This window comes from Ursus maritimus, unplaced genomic scaffold, assembly GCF_017311325.1.
Source record: "Ursus maritimus isolate PB19 unplaced genomic scaffold, ASM1731132v1 scaffold_23, whole genome shotgun sequence".
Lineage (NCBI taxonomy): Eukaryota > Metazoa > Chordata > Mammalia > Carnivora > Ursidae > Ursus > Ursus maritimus.
In genome coordinates this window covers 14958887-14983708 of record NW_024424786.1, presented here as the reverse complement: position 1 = coordinate 14983708, position 24822 = coordinate 14958887, and the positions used below count along the sequence as shown (strand labels likewise).

Genomic DNA, 24822 nt, shown 5'->3' with positions numbered 1-24822 from the left:
GGCAAGAGAACAACTCTGCAAGATGTCTATGAAACAAACCATTGTGCCCAAACTCCCATCATTTGTACAATACCTTCTGTGCTATCCTGTAGTCCTTACATCATTATCTTTATTACCACTTGTATCTTATTTAATTTTCTGATTAACACCGTTTTCCTTAAAAATATTTACAAAGAAGCAAAACCAGTTCTGATATAAATCACAAAAGTGGATGCCTACAGGCAGTGGAGATTGACTGGGATCTTCTAGGGAGATGAAAATATTCTACATCTAAATGTGGTATATATATTTCTCAAAACTCATTGAATTATAGGCTTAAGAACTGTGCTGATTGGGGCGCCTGGGTGGTGCAGTCGTTCAGCGTCTGCCTTCGGCTGGGGGCGTGATCCCAGTGTCCTGGGATCGAGCCCCACATCGGGCTCCTCCGCTGGGAGCCTGCTTCTTCCTCTCCCACTCCCCCTGCTTGTGTTCCCTCTCTCGCTGGCTGTCTCTCTATGTCAAATTAATAAATAAAATCTTAAAAAAAAAGAACTGTGCTGATTAAAGTATGTAACTTTTTCAATTAAAAATATATTTTGGGGCGCCTGGGTGGCACAGCAGTTAAGTGTCTGCCTTCGGCTCAGGGCGTGATCCCGGTGTTATGGGATCGAGCCCCACATCAGGCTCCTCCACTGGGAGCCTGCTTCTTCCTCTCCCACTTCCCCTGCTTGTGTTCCCTCTCTTGCTGGCTAAATAAAATCTTTAAAATATATATATATTTAAAGAAAAGAAATAGATCAGGCAACTTAAATACATTGACAATTAAAACAAAATTAAAATGTTATTAATTTCTAGATAGATACTATTCTTTATAGAAGGATCTGAGCCTAAAGCTGTTCTCTTTTTAAGTGTTTAAAGAAATCTATAAAGAATGCTAACAGCTATATCTCTCCCTCTCCCCTTACCCTTTGTTTCTTTCCTTTCTTCAAAAAATATTTATTAGCACTTTTCCTTCTGTTGTTCTATAGCCATGAGTTGGACCTGACAAGGTAGGCTGCAGGCCTGTGCAAGGAGGCCAAGCTTAGCACAGGGCAGGTGTATTTGCAAAGAGGGTGGTGGCACAGCAATATCAGAAGATTGGCTACCTCCCAGGAGATTGAGCAAATAAATAAATATATCAAGAACAATAAGAGTCAGGTTTCTCATTACTGGAAAGAGTTACAAATATGGAAAAAGATAAAGCTAGAATAAACCCACCTGGCATTGGGTTGGCATTGGATGTACCAGAGTGAGCTAACAGTTTCTATTATGGATAAAGAAGTAAGTATAGATGTAAATGTGTGTGTAGTTCCTTAGCTATCTGCTGAAAGAGCCTGGGAGCAGTAGCATCCTACTAGTAATGAATACATAGTGCTCATATCTTGGTGTCAAATGTGAAATGAATCAGAGCTCCTTGAAAAAATGACTGATTCTAGGGCTGGGGCTGGAAAAGAACATGATGAACCTGGATCATCTTAAGTAACAGAAAGGAGGGAAATCCTCAAAGAATGATGAGGGCATGCCAAAAGAACACAGAAGTAAACTCGAGGGGCCTCTAACTGGCCAAATAAAGGACAATTGTAGCCTTTAAATAAATGATGTAACAAACTGTAACTCATTGAATTAGCAAGTACTCCGTTGATACAAATAAATGAATGACTAAATAGTTGGAAGGAAGAGAAATTTCTTTCATATAGTGGAAAGCCTCCCATTAGCTGTGGAAGGAATAATGGTTTTAGAAAATCACCATTTGGTAGTAATAATCAACCCAGGCAAGAAATTTCAATGTACATCCCTACAAAATACTTGTAGTTACAGATAGAACAAAAAGTAGAGAAACCTGGTAGACACCATCTTGATAAAGTGGTCAAAATGAACAACACTAGTAATGGGACAAATAGCCATCACGTGCAACTGGTAAGATATAATGAGAAGAGTATAGTGTGACAGTCTGGCCAAAAATACGTAACAGGTATAATAATGGTTATATACCCCAAAATGAGGAAACACTGGATGAATCCAAACTTCAAGACATTCTAAAAAACATCTGGCCTGTATTCAAAAGTGCCAAGATCATGAGAGCTAAGTAAAGTATGGATGCAAGAGGAGGACACTCTCTAAATTCTTCTAGATGTCAGGCAAGGCTTACCAAAGGAGATGAATTACATATAGTCTTGTAATCACTGTCATATAAACCAGAGAGGCAGTCATTTTAGGGAAGGGGATAGCATTTTCAAAGATGTAGGGTCTTGGGTACTTGTAGAGAGCTGGGTGTACCTGGAGCACAGAGATGGTAGAAGCAGCCCGAGTAATGTGGTGGGGTCAAATGATAAAGGGCCATTTCCTTTGCCTTCTTTTGCACAGTATTATGAACACATTCAGTTTGAGGAACTGAAGAAAGGAATCTGAGTTGATGCATTATTCCAGGCTCTCTGAGAAAAGGATGGATGCAAAGAATTAAATGCACAAGTTTATTAAGAGAAATACCTGCATGAAAGGAAATTGAGAGGAAGTGAAGAAGTCTGGGAGAGCCATCAGGCTATGATGTACATCTGACCCTGAGTGAAGGAGAGGTAAGGACGTTTGCATGGAAGTTGCAGTAAAAACCTTTGACTCAAGGACTTGCTTGAGCCAAAGTTGTCTGTGAAAGCATTCCTCTGTCTCTCAGGAACAAGACTGCATTCATTTTCCTACCTCACTCAATTATTGGTGAGAATCAGCCCATGGTAGGCACTGCCTTGGTGCAAATGCAGGTAAAAACTTCATAGTGCAGCAGCTTGAATCCTTAGTCAGTTATGCTCCCTGTAGTAGCAGAAAGCAAGATATATTCTCATGTGTACCACATTTTGGTTTAGGATGATGAAAAGGATTTAATTGACAGAAGAAATGAAGTATATTCCAGGGAGGGGTGTGAAAAAGCTTCAACTCAAGCATTTAGTACTTCACCTTTGTTCTTTTTAAATTATTTTTCTTTTAGTTACAAAGGAATCAGGTCTTTTTGAGCCATGAGCACACTAATCAATCTGCAGTTAGTAAACATGGACACCTAATCCTGGAGAGCCTACCAACTTGCCCTGGCTTCTTAATGTACTTAAGTTTTCTGTTTTTCATATTTGGTCCAACTGTGGAGGCTAACTTAAATATCACATAACTATCCTTTTTTCTGGAATTATTTTGATCCATCATGGTAACACAAGTCGTTTTACACTGAACAGAAGCTGGTTGGTAATTATACATATCTTTCACTAATAAAATAGGGAAATACATTTCATTTATATTTAGTAGAAAAACATTTTTCCCCTTAAACACTAGGTTCATCTTGTAGGAAAAAGCTGGGAAGAAGGAATAGCAAAAGCAGGGGATCCTTGATTTTGAAATTAGGAACAATTGAATCAACTGATCTTGTTGAAGTCCTGTTGAGTTTGCGGAGTATTCATAACACAATTTTAAATTGCTTTAGTCTATTCTTAATTGCAAATTTCCTAAACCCTATTAAAGAAAGGAAATGGTCTTTCTAGACTCATCTTATCAGGCTTGGAGTCCCCTCATTCTTTATCAAGTGCCTGAAAAGTTCTCCAAATTGCATAAGTAACAACTATAAACTATGACTCACAGAATTTTTTTCACTGAGTAATGCAATTAACACTGTAATATTGCAGGCACTATTTTGAAAATAATTCTTATTAACATCTATTAACTGCTAGCAGAGAGATTTTTTAACTCTAAGATTCAAGATGTCCGTTGTAGCTTTTAACAAACTTAACGATGTGCCCTTTCCTCAAAGTATGATATGTCTGTTCCAAATGATGCCATTTAAAAACACAACAGAGTATATCATTGGGTAAAAGTTGGTGGCTACGATAATTTTGGGAATTTTTTCATTCAATGGCATGAAAATTGTTATTCCAAAAATGAATGCATACAAGAAGTAGCTTAACTGAAAAATATGCTGAAGAAGTACCTGTAAAATAGTTGCTGCATATAAGCTGTAGTTTTGGCAATTGGTCTTCAAGATTATTCAGTTAAATATTCTACAATACCTGAATAAGACAGCAATATTTTATGAGCGGTGAAGGGGTGGGGGAAGGAAGATTCCCATCCTCTCTTTAAAAAAAATAATCACTTGCTAGGTATTTATCCAAATGATACAAAGTGATTTAGAAGGGGCACATGCACCCCAATGTTTACAGCAACAATATCTTCAATAGCCAAAATATGGAAAAAGCCCGGATATCCATCGACAGATAAATGGATAAAGAAGATGTGGTATACATATTCAATGGACTATGACTCAGCCATAAAAAAACAAAAATGAAACTTGCCATTTGCAACGACATGGATGGAACTAGAGGGTATTATGCTAAATGAAATAAGTCAGAGAAAGACAAATACTGTATGATTTCACCTATATGTGGAATTTAAGAAACAAAACAGATGAGCATAGGGGAAGGGAATGAAAAATAAAATAAGATGAAAATTGAGACAGAGGCAAACCATAAGAGACACAACTCTACAAAAAAACCTGAGGATTGCTGGAGGGGAGGGGAGTGGGGGGAAGGGAAAATTGGGTGATGGGCATTAAGGAGGGCACTTGATGTAATGAGCACTGGCTGTTATATGCAACTGATGAATCACTAAATTCTACCTCTGAAACTAATAAAAAACAAAACCAAAATAATCATGTGTTTTAAATATCTTCCACTATAACCATCATTCCTGGCTTCATATATGCTGTGGTTATTTGTTTCCTGGCCATGAATGCATTGATATACCCAGAATATATACTTATCTTTTAATGCTGATCAAAAGGGTAACCCTGGTGTAGTCAGCCAGAAGCAATTTTTAGAGAGGATGATAGCATGAATTAGTTTGATTTTGGAAGTGGTTACAAAGATCTGTTTTGGTTATTTCATTTTTCTCTTAATTTTTTTTATTTAATATTTTTTATTATATTATGTTAGTCACCATACAGTACATCCCTAGTTTTTGATGTAAAGTTCCATGATTCATTACTTGTGTATAACACCCAGTGCACCATGCAATACGTGCCCTCCTTAATACCCATCACCAGCCTATCCCATTCCCCCACCTCCCTCCCCTCTGAAGCCCTCAGTTTGTTTCCCAGAGTCCATAGTCTCTCATGGTTCATTCCCCCTTCTGTTTATCCCCCTTTCTTCTTCCCTTTCTTCCCCTACCGATCTTCCTGCTTATGTTCCATAAATGATTGAAACCATATAATAATTGTCTTTCTCTGTTTGACTTATTTCGCTCAGCATTATCTCCTCCAGTCCCGTCCATGTTACAGCAAATGTTGAGAAATCATTCTTTTTGATGACTGAGTAATATTCCATTGTATATATGGACTGAATATACAAGAAACAAATAAACAAATCAAAAAATGGGCAGAAGATATGAACAGACACTTTTCCAATGATGACATACAAATGGCTAACAGACACATGAAAAAATGCTCAAAATCATTAGCCATCAGGGAAATTCAAATCAAAACCACTTTGAGATACCACCTTACACCAGTTAGAATGGCAAAAATTGACAAGGCAGGAAACAACAAATGTTGGAGAGGATGTGGAGAAAGGGGATCCCTCTTACATTGTTGGTGGGAACGCAAGTTGGTACAGCCACTTTGGAAAACAGTGTAGAGGTCCCTTAAAAAGTTAAAAATTGAGCTACCCTATGATCCAGCAATTGCGCTACTGGGTATTTACCCCAAAGATACAGACGTAGTGAAGAGAAGGGCCATATACACCCCAATGTTCATAGCAGCATTGTCCACAATAGCTAAGTCGTGGAAGGAGCCGAGATGCCCTTCAACAGATGACTGGATTAAGAAGTTGTGGTCCATATATACAATGGAATATTACTCATTTTTAAAGCTGTTTTGTAGCTGTTCCAAATTCATTGACCCTTTAGAGGAGAGGGATGAAAAGATGCAGCTTCTTCCTGGTAAGGTCACTGCACTCCATGATTTCAGGGGGCATGGCTTGCATCCTTGCCAATGTGAGATGCAGTACAACAGAAGAAAATAAATGTTTATTCATTTCTTCCCAGATAATATTGGGAGAAAGGATTTTTTAAAAGGCGAAGAATTAATCACTGCTATAACAAAGCCAGACATACAGAAAGATTGGCATTTATTCTGGGCTTAAAATTGTGCTGTCCAATATGGTAGCCACTAGTCACTGGTAGTACTGTGTTATTGAAATGTAGCTAGTCCAAATTGATATGTGCTCTAAGTGTAAAATACATACCAGATTTCAAAGACTTAGTACAAAAGAAGGAATATAAAATATCTTGTTATTTTTAAAATATTGATTACATGTTGAAATATATATATATTATTTAAAATAGATTATGCTATTGAAATTAATTTGAACTGTTTCATTCTACTTTTCTCAATATGATTTCTCAAAATTAGAAATTACAATGTGACTCGAACTTGTGGATTACATTGTATTCCCATTAGACAGCACTAGTCTGGAATATTTGATCTACTCGTGTCCTCAGGGATGATTTTTATCTCTTCTATTCTTTGTGCCTAGCACAAAACTGCTACAAGAGCTCAGATTAGCTTTGTTGGGACACTGACCAAGTTGGCTGATACCAAAATTGTGATCCTCAAAACAATGTAGGGAGCTTGAACCATCCAGGAATGAAGGAACCAGGTGAAGTTAAAAGGTAGAAATTGTCAGCCTTTATCCTTAGATGTTTCACAGGGTCAAATTTGGGAAATATGACTTGAACTGAGATGTTTTTCTAGTGCTAGAGTCACTGAACTGGAGCCCATGATAGACATGAGAGGATTTTATAACCCCTTGATATTATACAAAATTAGTCTGTGTGTGCCTTCTTTAGAGAGGATCGAATTTTAATTAGATTCTCAAAGGAGACCATAGATTCAAAAATATCAAGGATCCTAATACTACTTTTTAAAAAAAGATTTATTTATTTGAGAGAGAGACAGAGAGTGTGCACACAAGCAGGGGGAGGGGCAGAGGAAGAGAGAATCTCAAGCAGACTCACTGCTGAACACAGAGTCCAACATGGGCTCAGTCAGACGACCCTGACATCATGACCTGAGCCAAAACAAAGAGTTGGATGCTTAACAAACTGAGCCACACAGGTGCCCTGTCTAATTCTACTTTTTAATCAAATTATTTTTGTCATGGTTTTCATGTTGAGTTGTATAAATTCTTCACATATTTTGGATATTAACCCCTTACCAGATATATCACTTACAAATATCTTTTCCCATTCATTAAGTTGCCTCTTCATTTTGTTAATGGTTTCCTTCACTGTACAAAAGGTTTTTATTTTGGTGTAATCCCATTTATTTTTGCTTTTGTTTCTCTTGCCTGAGGAGATATATCTAGAAAAATGTTGCTAAGGCCATTATGGATGAGATTACTTTATTTTCTTCTAGGAGTTTCATGGTTTCTGGTCTCACATTTAGTTCTTTAATCCATTTTGAGTTTATTTTTGTGTATGGTATAAGACAGTGGTCCAGTTTTATTCTTTTTCATGTAGCTGTCCAGTTTTTCTTGCCTTGTGTATTCTTGCCTCCTTTGTTATAGATTAATTGACCATATAAGTGTGGGTTTATTTCTGGGCTTTCTATTCTGTTCCATTGATTTATGTGTCTATTTTTGTGCCAGTACCACACCATTTTGATTACAACAGCTTGTACTTTAGTTTGAAATCTAATATTGTGATACTTTCATCTTTGTTATTCTTTCTTAAGATTGCAGAATCTTTTGGGGTTCCAAAAAAATTTTAGGATTGTGAATTGGTATTTTGATAGGAGTTGCACTGAATCTATAGATTGCTTTGGGTACTATGGACATTTTAACAATATTGGCTCTTCCAATCCATGAGCTTGGAATATCTTTCCATTTCTGTTGTCTTCAATTTCTTTCATTAATGTTTTATCATTTTCAGAGTATAGGTACAAGTCTTTCACAGCCTTGGTTAAGTTTATTCCTAAATATTTTTAATAAACACTTTTCCAAAGAAGATATACAGATGGCTACCAGGCACATGAAAAGATGCTCAACATCACTCATCATCAGGAAAATGCAAATCAAAACCCACAATGAGTTATCACTGTCAGAATGGTTAGAATAAACACATACACACACACACACACACACACACACACACACGAAATAACAAGTGTTGGCTAGGATGTGAAGAAAAAGGAACCCTTGTGCACTATTGGTGGAATGAAAATTGGTGCAGGCACTGTGAAAAACAGTTTGGAGTTTCCTTAAAAAATTAAAAATATAAATACCAAACGATCCAGTAATTCAACTACTGGGTATGTACCCAAAGAAAATGAAGACACTAATTCAAAAAAGATAAATGCATCTTGTGTTTAGTGCAGTATTATTTACAATAACCCAGATAAGGAAGTAACCTAAGTGTCCATTGATAAAGAAGAAGTGGTATATATACACAGTGGAATACAACTCCACCATGAAAAAGAATGAAATCTTGTCATTTGCAACAACATGGATGGAACTAGAGGGTATTATAAGTGAAATAAGTCAGATGGAGAAGAGAAATATATAATTTTACTTATATATTGAATCTAAAAAATAAGACAAATGAACAAAAAGCAGAAACAGATTCATAAATACAGAGAACAAACTTGCAGTTGCCAGAGAAGAGAGTGTGGGGGATGAGCAAAATGGGTGAAAGGGAGTGGGAGGTACAGGATTCCAGTTAGGGAATGAATAAGTCATGGGGGTGAAAGGTACAGCATAGGGAATATAGTCAATGGTATTTTAATTGTGTTCTATGGTGACAGATGGCTGCTACACTTGTGATGAGCATAGCATAGTACAGAGTTGTTGAATCAACCACTACGTTGTACACCTGAAACTAACATTGTATGTCAACTGTACTCCAAGTAATTAAAAAAAATAAAAAAGGAATCCTAATTCTAGGATGAAATGGCTCACCCAGACAGGATATTTAACAATTATTGTAAGGTAGTCATCCATGTCTATGAGTATCAGCCTTCTTAATAATGTGAACACGTGTATACATGCATCATGAAAATGAAAGTGCATGGAGCTCAGTGAACAAGAATAACCAACAATAAGTGTAAGACAGGAAGACTATTGATGGCATTAAAAGGAAAGGCATTTGGTGTTGATTATGTCCCAAGACACTAAGCTATTGATGATTCCGCACAAACTTCTGTAGCTCTCACAATAAATGGTTGTTATAAATCCAATTCTGCTTGAAAGAAGAAAATTTCATTCACTTATTCATTCCTTTGTGTTCTCAATATTTTAACCTTGATTACAGAATTTAACCCATTATATTTTAACTTCTCAGAATTTACATATCTGTTTCTCAGTTTATAATGTGGCTCTTCAAGAACAAGGGGCGCGGCTTTTCTTTTACTCTTTTACCCCTAGCACCTAGCAAGTGGATGCTCAAAAGATGAGTAAAATAATAAGTTAATGGTTGTTGCCTGACTTCTACACATCTCAGAATAAAAGACAATCTATGAAACAAATACAGCTTTAAAGGTTAAAATTTAATGGAGGGTTAAATAGAAGGCTAGAACTGCAGTTTTAGCCAAATCAACAGATTCAGCATTTGACCTTGTTCAACATTCACAAATTGAAGTAACCTGTAGAAAGACTGCACACAGATTACAGCTGTGATTCACTTTTCCCAGGCCTAAACAGTGCTGATTCATTCACCACAGTTGGTTTGCAAGTGAAGGAAACAAACTTTTAAGTTAGAGAAATATAAGCAGTCTTAGATCTGGGAGTCATCAGGAAATGTTTGATATTTTAAAGAACTGACTGAAAGTTAAACAGGTTAATGTGACATTTCAAAGGGATTTTGAAATTCAATAGCTTTCTCCAGCAGCTGATGTTTATTCTCTGGTTGTAAGGCAAATGTTGAATTTCTTCAAAGGAACAATGATAGATTCTAGAATAACTAGATAAGTTCAATGTTCACGATAGGTTTTTTTTTTTCTATATGACCCCTCCCTGTCATAAAAAAATATATGTATATATGTAACAGGAAATGGGAAAACCACCTTGCTGGCTCTAAAACATGGTTTTCTTCATCATCAAAGGGGTTTCTGTGTGAAAATAATTTTATAGGTAAAGAAGTAGATATGGTGCCATTAAGCAGAATCATAAAGAATATGTGTAAATCCAGAAAGAGGACATATTCATTTTTTCCCTTAACATATCAGCACTGTGCAGGAACATAAGACGTTTGCCATCATTTAAATGAAAGCTCCATGGATTGGACAGACCCTCTCAGATGGACATTTTCAAATCTGGTTAGAAAGACTAATGAGAAAGACATGTGACCTCTACTTTGATAAATTTGAGGAGCTTATTTTATTGCTTAGAAACTAGAAATGTATGGTACAATTGTGCATGTAAAATGATTCATAAATGTTTATTAAGATCATGAAGACCACATTTAGGTGAATCAGTAAACAAGGAAAGTTAAAGAACATATCTTCAGGAATTATTAAACATTTAGGTGAAATAATCCTTAAAAGTCATCTGTTCCAAACCTGTATTGGTTTAATTGTATATAACAGAAATTCAACCTGAAGTGATTTCATTAAAAAAAAAAGGTGATAGGGAAGAGGAAAGGAATACAGTGGCTTATAGAGTCCAACAATGGTTGCACATTGGGGCACCTAGGTGGCTCAGTTGGTGGAGTATGTGACTCTTGATCTCAGGGTTGTGGGTTCAAGCCCCACACTAGGTGTAGAGATCATTTTAAAATAAAACCTTAAAAATTGGGTACCCAACCAAATCATGGAAAAGGCATGGATACAGCTGGGCTTCCAGAACAACTGAGATCTAGAATGAGAATGTTCCCTGGAGTAGCTCTCCAATTCCTGTCACTCTTTTTTTACATTGTGGGAATGTGTACTCCTAAGAAGATAGGAACTGGAGAGCTTAAAAGATAGTAATCATAATTAAGAGGTCACCATTGTGCTTACTTCAGCAGCACATACACTAAAATTCAAATGATACAGACGAGATTACTATGGCTCCGGTGCAAGGATGACATGTAAATTTGTGAAATGTTCCATAAAAAAAGTTGAGACAACTAGTAATCCTTAGGAGAACAGTTTCTATAGACGGTTATGGATTGGATAAATGAAAGGCAGGTGAGAAGTTGAAGGTAGCGTAGACTTTTAAGAAGCCAAGTAATGAAAGAAAACAGAATGATGGGTGTGGTATTTTGGTAAGGAAAACAGTCAAGGAGAGATTTCAGTCCTTGTTTGCCTTCTTTTTTTTTTTTTTTAGATTTTATTTATTTATTTGATAGAGAAAGCACAGCAGCGGGAGCATAGGGCAGAGGGAGAGGCAGGTTTCCTGCTGAGCAGCTAGCCAGACACAGGGACTCAATCCCAGAACACCCAAGTCCTTGTTTGCTTTTAGCCTAGGGCATTTTTGAGTATGTTTGCAGACGGAAGAAAGATACCAGTGGAGAACAGATAAAAGACTGGAGGGGCAAGCAAAATTAGTTGAACTGAGTCCCAGAGAAAATAGAAAAGGAGCAAGGTTTATCTCTCCACTGAGATGTAGGAGTATAAAATAGAGATAAAGGACAAGATTTATAAATGCCAAGATGAAGATAAGGAGGTGGGAATTACATGGATTCAGCTCTTTAGTATCTGCTCTGTGGTGCTGTAGAAAAGGTCATCAACCCATTCTAAGTATAAATAGTTCCCTTACCTTTCACTAGTTATTTTCCCTTTAACATCTGCAACACACATATTTAGTCCTTCTTATTGGCTTTAAAGTGCAGAAGTCAGAAACTTTTTTATATTCCTACAGCAATCTTCTATCTCTTATTTCACAAAGTACTCATTTCCTTTCCCCCCCTCAAAATGTATTTTGAAGAATCTTAATATAAGGATCACATAGGTTGGCTACCTACTGATAAGGAAGTGTAGGAGGACAAATACTTTCTCCAACCTAAATGAAGATCAAATAACTTTAGCAACTGGTTAATTTTTCCCCATTTTGTTTTGTTATAAATGGGAACTCCACAAGAGCAATGACTGTGTTTTATATACCTTGTCAATGTATTGCAAACACTGGGGGTATTAAATAAATAACAAAAGGGGATAAAGTTTCCAAATAATAAAGCTGACTATAACCCAGTCACAATTGCTGCTAGTCAGAGGCTGAGCTTAAAATTACCAAGAATAAAGCATACACATCCTTAATCATGATGTCCAGAAATGTGAGTTACATTTTGGTAATTACAACTTTCAGTTAAGTCATAAATATTTATGGAATATTTTCTATTTGATTCATAGCAACCTGATGAGAAAGTACCAATATTATCCTCATTTTAAAGTGAAATAAATGAGGATTCAAGAGATTAAAGAGCATGCCCAAGTTTGTATATCCAACTAATATATGCAGACCTGGAATTCAAACTTGTTTCCTGAGTTCAAAGCCAATGGTGTAATTTATACTGCTATACAGACTCCTCCTCAATTTAGCACCTGTAAGAGTTGGATGACAACATTTTTCCTTGTGAAAGAATAAGGAATCATACTATTTGATAGTTTAACAACGCAAATTTTCACCCTGTGCAAGGCAGACAAGTAAGTATATTGTCCAAAGCATAAGGATGGAGTTTAATGGACAGAAGCAATTCAAGATGGAGCATGTTCCATCGTTTGATTTTACCTTTGTACTTTAGTGCCTGGGCAATGTTATATTTAATAAGGCATAAGCTAATGGTAGAAAACTTGTTCAGTATTTAAGGTAAAGAATTGCTTAAGGAAATATGACATTAGCAAAGAGGCAACCTTCTGCTTTGCATATCAGAGCATTAAATTTTATTTCTTTATTTTATTGTCCAATGATTTTGGTAGATTATGGCCAAAAAGTCTGTGAAGAATTTTAAGGTCCACCTAAATAACAGGCATTATGAACTACCACCATTGCATCTTTTTTTTTTTTTTAAAGATTTTATTTATTTATTTGGCAGAGATAGAGACAGCCAGTGAGAGAGGGAACACAAGCAGGGGGAGTGGGAGAGGAAGAAGCAGGCTCATAGCAGAGGAGCCTGATGTGGGGCTCGATCCCACAACGCCGGGATCACGCCCTGAGCCAAAGGCAGATGCTTAACCACTGTGCCACCCAGGCGCCCCTCACCATTGCATCTTAAATAATTAATTCTATTGAACTTTTTAATGGTTTGGGAAATTTATGCTATAACCAGACTTATAAAAAAATAATTTATATTTAAACTTTCTCTTAGTATTCCTGCAGATCATGCTGTGTGTTACCAAACATTAGTTGGAAATAGTAGCTATAAACAGATGACATTTGAGAAAATAATATAAAAATAGTTATGCTTGTTATACAATCCAGCCTCTTTAGAATATGATGCTGATTTTTTACAAACCATGCTTCATTCAACATCGAACATATGGCATTGTGGTTCTTAGAAAAATATATCTCTGATCAAGTTTCTATCACAAAATTTATATTTATGAGGCACTTCACAAAATTCCCTTTTATTCTTTAACACTTACCCCTTTCTATTATAGAGTGTTGCATACACACAACTAATCCATTAGATTAATACAGCAATCACAAAAACTCAATAGAAAAGTCGCTTAATTAAAATAACTACACAATTTTGACCATAAGCAATTTTAGTTAATTCTTATCCATTACAAAGGTTCTAACAGGTAGGACTGGGTTTGTGAGTACATGCTAATATTGCCTCAGATTTCTTTTTCTACAGTAAATTTGAAACATATGCCACCTCAGTTGGTATAAGAAATTCACATATCAATGTGAACAGAGAAAGGGAAAAGGAGTTTAAAAACAAGAACAAATCAAATACTCCATTTTTAATGTTATCCGTTTACTATATAAGTAAAGCAAATATGTTCAGGCCAGGGTCCCACTGAAGGGAGCTGTCTTGTCATCTGTTAAATTAAATATTCTATAAAAATGTGCAAATGGCCCTAAGTAAATTTAAAATATACAGTTAAAAAAAATAAGGTAAAAAGAATATCTAATAAAGGATTAATACCCTAAATATATAAAGAACTTACACAATTCCACACCAAAACAAATAATCCAATTAAGAAATAGGAAGAGAACCTGAATACACATTTTTCCAAAGAAGATATATAGATGGCCAACAGACACATGAAAAAATGCTCAACATCACTAATCATTAGGGAAACGCAAATCAAAATCACAATGAGATACTACCTTACTCCTGTCAGAATGTCCAGTATCAAAAAGACCAGGAATAACAAGTGTTGGCAAGGATGTGGAGAAAAGGAAACCCTCATGCACTATTGGTGGGAATGTAAATTGGTGTAGAAGTAGTATGGAGTTTCCTCAAAAAATTAAAATAGAAATGACACACAACTCAGCAATTCCAGCACTGTGTATTTAGCCTCCTAAAATGAAACCAACTAACTCAAAAAGATATATGCATCTCTATGTTTATTGCAGCATTATTTACAATAGCTAAGCTATGAAAGCAACCCAAGTGTTCATCAATAGATGAATGGATAAATAAGATGTGGTATATGCATACAATGGAATATTACTCACCCATAAAAAGGATGGTATCATGCTATTTGTGACAATATGGCTGGAACTAGAGGGTATTATGCTAAGTAAAACAAGTCAAAGACAAATAACATATAATTTCACTTTTATGTGGGATCTTAAAAACAAAAAAAAAAAACAAACAACAACCAAAACCAAACCAAACCAAACCAAAAACCAACCCAGAAACAATCATAAATACAGAGAACTGAGTGATTTCCAGAGGGCAGGGGATTAGCAGGATGGGTGAATTAGGTAAAGGGGATTAAGAGGTACAGACTACAGTTAAGTCACAGGAATGAAAAGTACAGTGTAGGGAATATAGTCCATAATATTATAATAGTGTTGTAAGGTGACAGATAGTAATTACACTTACCGTGGTGAGCATAGTATAATGTATAGAATTGTGGAATCACTATGTTGCAAACCTGAAACCAACAGAACATTGTATGTTAACGATACTTCAATTAAAAAAGTCAAAAAATGTCAATCACCTTAAATTGAGTAAATCCATTAATTTAATGGATAATATTGTATAAAATAAAACTATAAAAAAGAAAAGAAGTGACAAGTGTTTTGGATTTCTTCCTAAATAGTCCTAAAAAAAAGTTTATTTATATAAGTAATTTCTATACCCAACATGGGGCTCGAACTCATGACCCCAAGATCAAGAGCTGCATGCCCTTCCAACTGAGCCAGCCAAGAACCCCCCCACCAAAATAGTCAGCTTTTAATACATGTTATGTAATGAATATATACATATATTTTTTTAATGAAATAAAAGTACAGGTATAATTTTTTCATTTGTCGTATATTTTGAATGTTCCATTAAGAACTATCTCATGTTTTGGGATGCCTGGGTGGCTCAGTCTGTTAAGCATCTGCCTTAGGCTCAGGTCATTTTTCCAGGGTCCTGGGACTGAGTTCTGCATCAGGCTCCTTGCTCAGCGGAGAGCCTGGTTGTCCCTCTGCCTGCCGCTCCCCCTGCTTATGTGTACTCTCTCTCTCTGACAAATAAATAAAATCTTTTTCTCTTTTAAAGAACTACCTCATATTTTTTGAGAGATCTGAAATGAAATTAATTTTTTTTAGAAATCTGCAGTGTAGACTCATTATTTCTACTTATTCAAAAACAAAAATCAGAAAAAAGAATTTTATAAACCTCTGAAGATATGTAAAACTCTGCAAACACCAAAGAAAATATGACTTTCAAATGCTTGCAAGTGAATTTTAAGAGATATAATAAACCTACTTAAGCATACTGTATTCTCATATAAACTATTGGTTGTAACATAATAAATAATTCAATATAAATGACTTTGACCATAAATCACATATCATATATTATATGAAATAGAAAAGAGATATAGATACAATTCATGTCTCCCAAAAGACCCTAGAACTCCAAAGACTATACAGTAACTAATATACAATATTTAAAACAAAATGAATATACAAAATAAAAATATCAACTAAAAACTGTGTACAGTTATTAAATTTAATTTCTTAATAAGCGATGAACTAAGAACTGATGTACCTCTTAAGAACTGATGTATTACACAATGGTATTGATGCTGTATTAAAATGACTGGTAGAAAGCAGCTGATAAGAAATTCAGAAATGTAAAACAATTGCTTGTTTTATATTCACTATATTTTATTGGAAAAGAAATACACATTCGTTTTAATAATCAGTGTTTATTTTCTGTATGTATTGTTTGGATTTCACAAAAACATTTTCCAGCATTAACCATTTAAAACTCATTCATGTATTTTATTATGCATTCTACAGCAAAGACTAAGAAGCAGGCAAGAATCATTGTGATAAACAGCCTAATTACAGAAAGTAGCTCCTATATTTTTACATTACAACATTTTAAAACAATTTTGTGTTTATTGAAGGAATGATTTTTTTCATGCATAGTCAAGATTTTCTTCTATCACAGTATTAGGTTCCCAGGGCTGCTGTAACAAATTACCACACATTGCGTGGCTTTCAATAACAGAAATGTATTCTGTCATGGTTCTGGAGTCGGAAGGTCTGAAATCAAGGTGTCGGCAAAGTTGTTGGCTCCTACTTAAAACTGAGGGAGAATCTCTTCCATGCTTCTCACATAGCTTTTAATGGTTGCCAGCAATCCTTGGTGTCCCCTGGCTTGTAGATCTATCATTCTAATGTCTGTTTTTATCTTCATGTGCCATTCTTCCCTGCATCTCTGTTTCTCTTCTTCTTCTTCTTCTTCTTTTTTTTTTTTTTAGATTTTATTTATTCATTTGAGAGAGATAGTGAGAGAGAGAGAGCGTCAGAGGGAGAAGGGTCAGGGAGAAGCACACTCCCTACTAAGCAGGGAGCCCAATTGTGGAGCTCGATCCTTTTCCTGAGCCAAAGGCAGACACTTAACCAACTGAGCCACCCAGGAGCCCAACTCTTCTCTTCCTATAAGGACACCACACAGATTGGATTAAGGGCCTGCTCTGCTCAGGTATGACTTCAGCTGAACTACTTAAATTTATAATGATCATACTGCCAAATACCTTCCGAGAAAGATGTGAATTTTTTGGGGGGAATACTATTCAACCCAGTGCAGTCACTTTCCATTTAACATAAAAGAAAAAAATCCCCATTGTATACAGGATCCAAAAATGACAGATGAAACAGGTAAATCATTGTTGAATTTAAGAGTGTGATCTCTTATTTTCTAAACAGATACTTGGATGGGAATGTACCTTTGGGAATCTTTCTCATTCACAAATATGACTTATATGCAAGAGAAACTTAAATGTTCTTTCAGGAAGATTCAGTGGAGTAACCTAGATACATTCCTTTTTTTCTAATTTGAGGACACTGCTCCCTAGAATATTTTCTAATTCTGCACAATAAGAAATCAATTCCACTGCAGAATTGCTCAGATTTGAATAAAGTCTACAAAGTGGCAAACAAGCTTGAGAATTTAAGTTAAATATTAGAGACGTAGATAAAGTAAATCTAAGGTGAATTCAAGTATTTAGTTTTTATCCTTTGCCCATACTTATGTTGATATTTTATTCACTTAAACTCACCAATTCAGAATCTGTCATCATAATTGAGATGAATTTTTCCTATATTTGAATAGTTTATTAAGCATATTAGTAATATAAATATGATTTTAGGGATAATTGCTTAAGAAAGCAATCATTTATATATACCTTTAATCTACATGCCAATGTATCCTTTAATTATATCTCTTATTCATCCTTCAAGTCATAATTCAAGAATCACAAGGACAGACCCAGTTTCCCTCAGTAAGTGAAATCCCTACCAGATGTCCTTGCAGTACCCTGTACTGCTTCTTTGTAGCTTTTACCACTGTGTTAGTTTTATATTGATTTCTGTGATTATTTAACTACCATTACTCTTCCCACTAGACCATATACTCTATAGGACAGGTACTGTGAGGTATGTATTTTATTCACCTTTGTTTCTTTGACTAGTTAGTACTTGGTGAATAACCGAAAAAATTAGAAATGCATATTTACACATAAAAAGTTGACGTGTGAATCATGAATCAATCTCCTTAATATGTTAAAGAATCCTTTACCAAGTGAATGTCTCCTAAATAAACATTTTACTATTACAGTTACTATTGGGTAAGTAAAAACATTAGGGGCATATTCATTTTAATATCTTTAATATGTAATACTCTTTTCTATTTCAAATAGAGTTGGTTGAATTATTTTGAATAGCTCAATTAAAAAATGAAGGATTCAAAAGATGACAGATTTTATTATGTGTCAAAGGCATTCTGGTATATTATTAAAATAAACATAAGTTTCATGAAACATTCTCTATGAGAGCTATTAGAGCAATTCTGCATTTTTTCTTTGCAATGTGAAAAAATGGTATATATCATATTGTGAAATCCCTTTAAAACAATGAATACTATAATTTCAAAAGTGACATCAGTATGATGCATTTTAAAAATAATACCTGAAAATTTAAAACCTATATTTAAGAAGAACTACAGTACTACTTAATTATTCCTAAATAGAAATTAAAATTTCTTCCATGATCATTACTAATTATTTGATCCACAGAAAGTCTGTTGCAAATCTGAATATCTAAATTCAGAATTTAGAGCATGCAGATAAATGATAATCTCTCTCTTTTGACAGCTTGAGTTTACATATTTAGATAATTACACATAGTACTCTTCTTTTTAAAAAATTTCCTGATTAGAGAAAGGAATGCATTTCAAAAGTTAAATGTAATGCTCACATAAACACTAAACACATTTTTCCAGTTTTGAGCTGCTGCTGCTCCTTTAGTTGAACTTTCTGTGTCATGCTAATATTTCTGACATTTTCTTTCTGAGGAAAATGATGGTAAATACTCTTAATTTCCCCACATATATAGTACATCTCTTTCTATATATATCTCTCATACTTTCTACTATTAAGTTGTTCAGTAATATCACATAAAAAAAAAAAGAGAAACTGTGAAGGAAAAACTTGAAGGGTCAAATGATGAAAACTTTCTCATAATTTGATGGCTGCTCTAAGCTTGGCTGAGCGTGCTCTGGGGTTATCCTGTACATCCTGATCTTCTGGAGTAAGTACTTTCTTGTGTATCAATTCCCACATTAAAGGGGCCCTGCCTATAGAGGCTCCTTCCTTGTTTTCATGACCTGAACCCAATTGTGATGCTTGTATCACCTTCTGTCTAGCACTGAGGTTAAACCTTTCTGTCATGCTTATCCCAAGCAGGAATCGTTTCACAATGCGATCCTCTAATGAATGGAAGGAAAGGGCAACAAGGCGGCCACCAGGTCTCAGAAACTTCTGAGCTGTCTTCAATCCTGTATAAAGTTCATTGAGCTCATTGTTCACAAATATTCGGAAAGCTTGGAAAGTCTTGGTAGCAATATGGGTAGATCGTTGGAGCAAGTCTTTCCGTGCAAAAACAGCAGAGGGTGGAAATGCACCTATGAATAGATTTTGTAAAAAGAGGAAAAGAGGACAGGAAAAATTAATTATTTTCCACTGTAAATCTATTGGGTTGTGTATGCATATATTTAAGGAACTGTTTCATTAGAAAATTGTGGCATTTCTCAGTAAACTTGGTCTTGGCTGGATGTTCTTGCTTATCTTCTGGTATTTATCCCAAAGATATAAATGTAGTGATCTGAAGGGGCACGTGCACCCCAATGTTTATAGCAGCAATGTCCACAATAGTCAAACTATGGAAAGAGCCTAGATGTCCATCGACAGAGGAATGGGTAAAGAAGATGTGGTGTATATATATAGAACTAGAGGGTATTATGCTAAGCGAAGTAAGTCAATCAGAGAAAGACAATTATGATATGATCTCGCTGATACATGGAATTTGAGAAACAAGGCAGAGGACCATGGGGGAAGAATGGAAAAAATGAAATGGGAAGAAACCAGAGAGGGAGACACACCGTAAGAGACTCTTAATCTCAGGAAACAAACTGAGGGTTGCTCGAGTGGAGGGGGGTGGGAGGGATGGGGTGGCTGGGTGATGGGTACTGGGAAGGGTATGTGCTATGGTGAGTGCTGTGAATTGTGTAAGACTGATGAATCACAGACCTGTACCTCTGAAACAAATAATATACTATATGTTAATAAGAATATATGTGTGTGTGTGTGTGTGTGTGTGTGTGTGTGTGTATAAAGCAAGTAACTGACTCCTATTTGGGAAAAAAATTCTTATCACATGAAAAATTGTAGCTCTCTGAGGTAATAACTATGTTTTGCAATATATACATGTATCAAATCATAATGCACCTTAAAATATAATGTTCTATGTTAATAAAAAAAAGAAAATTGTGGCATTTCATCCATTCTTACATTTTATTTCCAAGCATTCTATCAAGATTTAAACTACTGTGTTGGAAACAGCTTTCATAACTCATAAGAGTAACTGGAATCAAACAAGGAGAAAGAGGCAGACAAATATTTGAAGAAATAATGATTAAAAAACTCCCCAACTTGGGTGGAAAATATTAACTCACTGATACAAGAAGTTCAGTGAACTACAAATAGAATAAACAAAAGAAAACTGCATCTAGGCATATCATAATCAAACTAATACAAGGTAAAGATAATCAGGAAAACTTTGAATACAATAAAGAAATACATTACATAAAGGAGAACATAAAAATGATTAACAGTTATTTTCTCGTGAGGATAATGGAAGCTATAAGATACTGGAATAACGTTCAAATTGTTGAGGGAAAAAAATCTGTCTTCCAAGAAGACTATGTAAAACTATTCTTCAGAATTAAAGGTTCAAAGACATTTTTAAATAAATAAAAAAGTGAGAGAATTCTTTGCTAATATGTCTGCATTCAAGAAATGCTAAAGGAAATACTTCATGCTGAAATAAAATGACACCAGGTGATAACTTGTATATACAGAAAAGGAGATTATAGATATATCCATAAAGATACCTATATATCTCTCTATATGAGTTCTTCTCTTAATTTCTTTAAAAGACAGGACTCTTTAAGTGAAATTATAAAAATATTCTTTTACATTTATATGCATTATAATATACGTATAGATTTGTACAAAGGATTAGCATGGGTAAATGGAACTATATTTTTGCAAGATTCGTATGTTGTACTGAAAGCTGAAGTTGCATACTGTGGTACCTAGAGCAATCAATAAAAGTGATGCAAAGAAATAAAGCTAATAAGCTCATGGAGAATAAAAATAGTACACAAAAAAATTATTACTAAACATAAAAGATGGCAGAAGAGAACAAGTAAATAGAAATGAGACAAAGAGAAGATGAATAGTAAAATGGCAGACAATAAAAAACAAATAAATCAATAATTACATTAAGTATACAATGTACTAAATACTCCAATATAAATGAGGCTATCTGACTGAAGAATAGCAGGACCTAACTATACATTGTCTACAGGAATTTACAGAAATGTATTTTATTTTTTTTTTAAAGATTTTATTTATTTATTTGACAGAAAGAGAGCACAAGCAAGGGGAGCAGCAGGCAGAGGGAGAGGGAGAAGCGGGCTCCCTGCAGGAAGCCCGATACAGGGCTCAATCCAAGAACCCTGGGATCATGACCTGAGCCAAAGGCAGATGCTTAACTGACTGAGCCACCAAGGAGCCCCAACAGAAATATACTTTAAATATAAAAATACAAATAGAAGTAAAAGTAAGCAAAACACTGTGAAAGATATGCCATGAAGACAGAAGCATAAAAAAGAGAGATCATATTAATATTAGAAAGAACAAACTTTTAAAAAGGAGAAAAGAGAAACATTTCCCATTGAGAAAAAGGTCAATACTGCAGGAAGATACAACTGTAAATGCATATACACCAATAACATAGTTCTCAAAATTTGGACATCTCCGAAAAAGATACACATTTATAAAAGCAATTGATTTTTGACGAAGTTGTTAAGTTAGTTCAATGGAGAAAGAACTGATTTTCAATGAAAATGATTATCACAAAAGAAGATGAACTTCAACTCTTACTGCACACTGTACACAAAAATTAATACAAAATGGATCACAGATCTAAGAGCAAACACTAAACCTAAAATATATATCTGATAAAACCCTTATCCAGAATATGTAAGGAAATCTCACAACTTAGTAAGAAGCCAAACCACCTATGTTCAAAAATTTGAACAAACACTTCACAAAAGATAGTAATCAATAAACATATGTAAAGATGTTCATCATCATTAATCATAAAAATGCAAATTAAAACCACAACCAAATGTCACTATACATCCACTAGAACTGCTAAGTTCTAGAAAGAAACAAATTACTGAAACTGACCCAAGAAGAAATACATAATCTGAATAGAAGTCTTACAAGTGGAAGGATTAAATCAGTAAACAAAAGCAACCCACAAAGAAAAGTCCAGGCCCAGATGGCCTCACTGCTGAATTCTGCCAAGTATTCAAATAATTAAAAATATTACCTCACAAATGCTTCCAAAAAATTGAAGAAAAGAGAACACTTTTCAAATTACTTTATGAGGCCAGTATTACTATGAAACTAAAACCAAAGGCATCACAAGACAATTACAGATCAGTATTTCTGATGAATCTAAACATTAAAATCCTCAACAAAATACTAGCAAACTGAATTCAGCAGCATATTAAAAGGAATATACGCCATGACCAAGTGGGATGGTCATGACTGAGGATGGTTCAACAAATGAAAATTGATCAATGTAATATGTCTCATTGATAGAATGAAGGAAAAAAACCCACATGATTATGTCAACTGATGCAGAAAAAGAATTTGAAAAAATTCAACACCCTTTCATGATAAAAACACTCAATAACTAGGAACAGAAAGTACCTCAACATAATGAAGGCCATATATGAGAACCCAAAGCTAATATTATACTTAATGATGAAAGACTGAAAGCTTTTCCTCAAAGATCATGAACAAGACAAGGATACCCATTTTTACCACTTCTATTCAACACAGTACTGAAAGTTCTAGTCAGAGCAACCAGACAAGAAAAGCACTAAAAGGCATCCAAATTGGAAAGGAAGAAGTAAAATTATCTCTGTTTACAGAGGACAGGATCTTATATGTAGAAAACACTAAAGATTACATATATACAAACACATACACACAAACCGTATGAGACCTAACAAATGAATTCAGCAAAGCAGCAGTATATAGTATTAGCATGCAAAAATCAGTTGTGTTTCTACCCTTAATAATTAACAATACAAAAAAGAAATATAAAAAAACTCCATTCACAATGGCATCAAAAAGAATCAAATACTTAGGAATAAAGTTAACAAAAGAAAGGTAAACCTTACGTTACAGAAGCTACAAACAATATATATATTTTTAAATTTAAGATGGCATTACTCCTCCAAATTGGTTTAAGATTCATTGCAATCTCTATCAGATCCCAGCTGACTTTTTAATACAAATTGACAAGCTAATTCTAAAATTCACATGGAATTTTAAGAGACTCGGAACAGCCAAAATGATCTTGGGCAGGAGGTGAGGGGAAAAGAATGAAGAAGGAAGATTCACACTTAGGGATTTCAAAACTTTCTAAAAAGCAATAGTAATGAGACAGTGTGGTGCTGGTACAACAATGGACATAGAGATCAATGGAATATAACTGAAAGCCCAGAAATAAACCCATCTATATCTATGAGCAACTGATTTTTGACAAGAGTGTCAAAGCCATTCAAAATGGAAAGAACGGTCAATTGAACAAACAATGTTAGGACGACTAGATAGATAGTCATATACTAAAAAATGGAGTTGGACCCTTAAATTACACAGAAAAATTAACTCAAAATGAATCAAAGACCTAAATGTAAGAGCGAAAAGTATTATAAAATTCTTAGAAAGAATTTTGTCTTAGAAAGAAAACATAGGGATAAATATTAATGACTTTGAATTTGGCAAAAAAATTCTTAGATATGACACCCAAATCACAAGCAACAAAAGAAAATTGTAGTTCATCAAAATTAATTTTGTTATTCAAACGACACCATCAAGAAAGTGAAAAGACAACCAAAAGAATGGAGAAAAAATTGCAAATCATATATCTGGTAAGGGATTAATATATCTAGAATATGTAAAAGAAGAAAATTACAAAATGATGCATGTATGATACTATTTACATTTTTAAATATGCAATCAAAACAAACAAGCTCCATCTAGTTTTCAAGAATAGGGATAAACAAAAAGTGCTGATTTTTAAATAAATCAATAAATATAACTTTTCTTAGACTTACTCCATTGGCATACAAATATGATATGAAAGTATCATGTTCAATGAACTTATACAGGAAGTTTCTATTTAATTTTTTTATTTGATTGATCATGTCTTAAAATTTTTGTTCCTAGAGAATATTATGCCATAGAGATGTAATCCTTGCAGTCCAGATTTTCTATGGATGAAGATCAGAAAGTACGGTTGCCATCCTGGCACTTGAGTTTCACTGGCATGCTTCTTACAGCAAAGTAAATTATACAAGGTTGATATCTTAGTTCACCTTTTAGTAACCTGTAAGTCCAGTAGTACATTAAGATACACTTGATTAATCTTCTTGGGAAACTGGATCAGAAAATGAAAGAAATAATATCTTACTTGTACCAGGGAGCTGAGAATCTGGCTGTCTAAAAGTTAACCAAATCCATGGTATGGGTTCACT

The 24822-nt window shown here is 34.6% G+C and overlaps 1 protein-coding gene and 1 non-coding gene across 3 annotated transcripts in view; one reads left to right on the top strand and one right to left on the bottom strand.

Annotated features, from left to right (window-relative positions):
* The first annotated feature begins 11027 nt into the window (after positions 1 to 11027).
* LOC121104849 lies at positions 11028 to 11134 on the top strand. Its single transcript, XR_005837224.1, has one exon. It is a non-coding gene; the product is annotated as a U6 spliceosomal RNA (small nuclear RNA).
* Positions 11135 to 16327: 5193 nt separating this feature from the next.
* Positions 16328 to 24822, bottom strand: part of METTL15 (methyltransferase like 15) — a 178240-nt gene continuing 169745 nt past the window's right edge. Inside the window, exons 6-7 of one of the 2 annotated variants that reach the window (XM_008686876.2) lie at positions 19334 to 19602; positions 16328 to 16883 (exon numbers count right to left, since the gene is read on the bottom strand). In XM_008686876.2, the coding sequence (XP_008685098.1) occupies positions 16833 to 16883; positions 19334 to 19602 (320 nt within the window). In that variant the 3' untranslated portion in view covers positions 16328 to 16832. Of the gene's footprint in view, positions 16884 to 18384; positions 19603 to 24822 lie in introns of those variants that run through there. The other variant, XM_008686874.2, reaches the window with a different exon arrangement.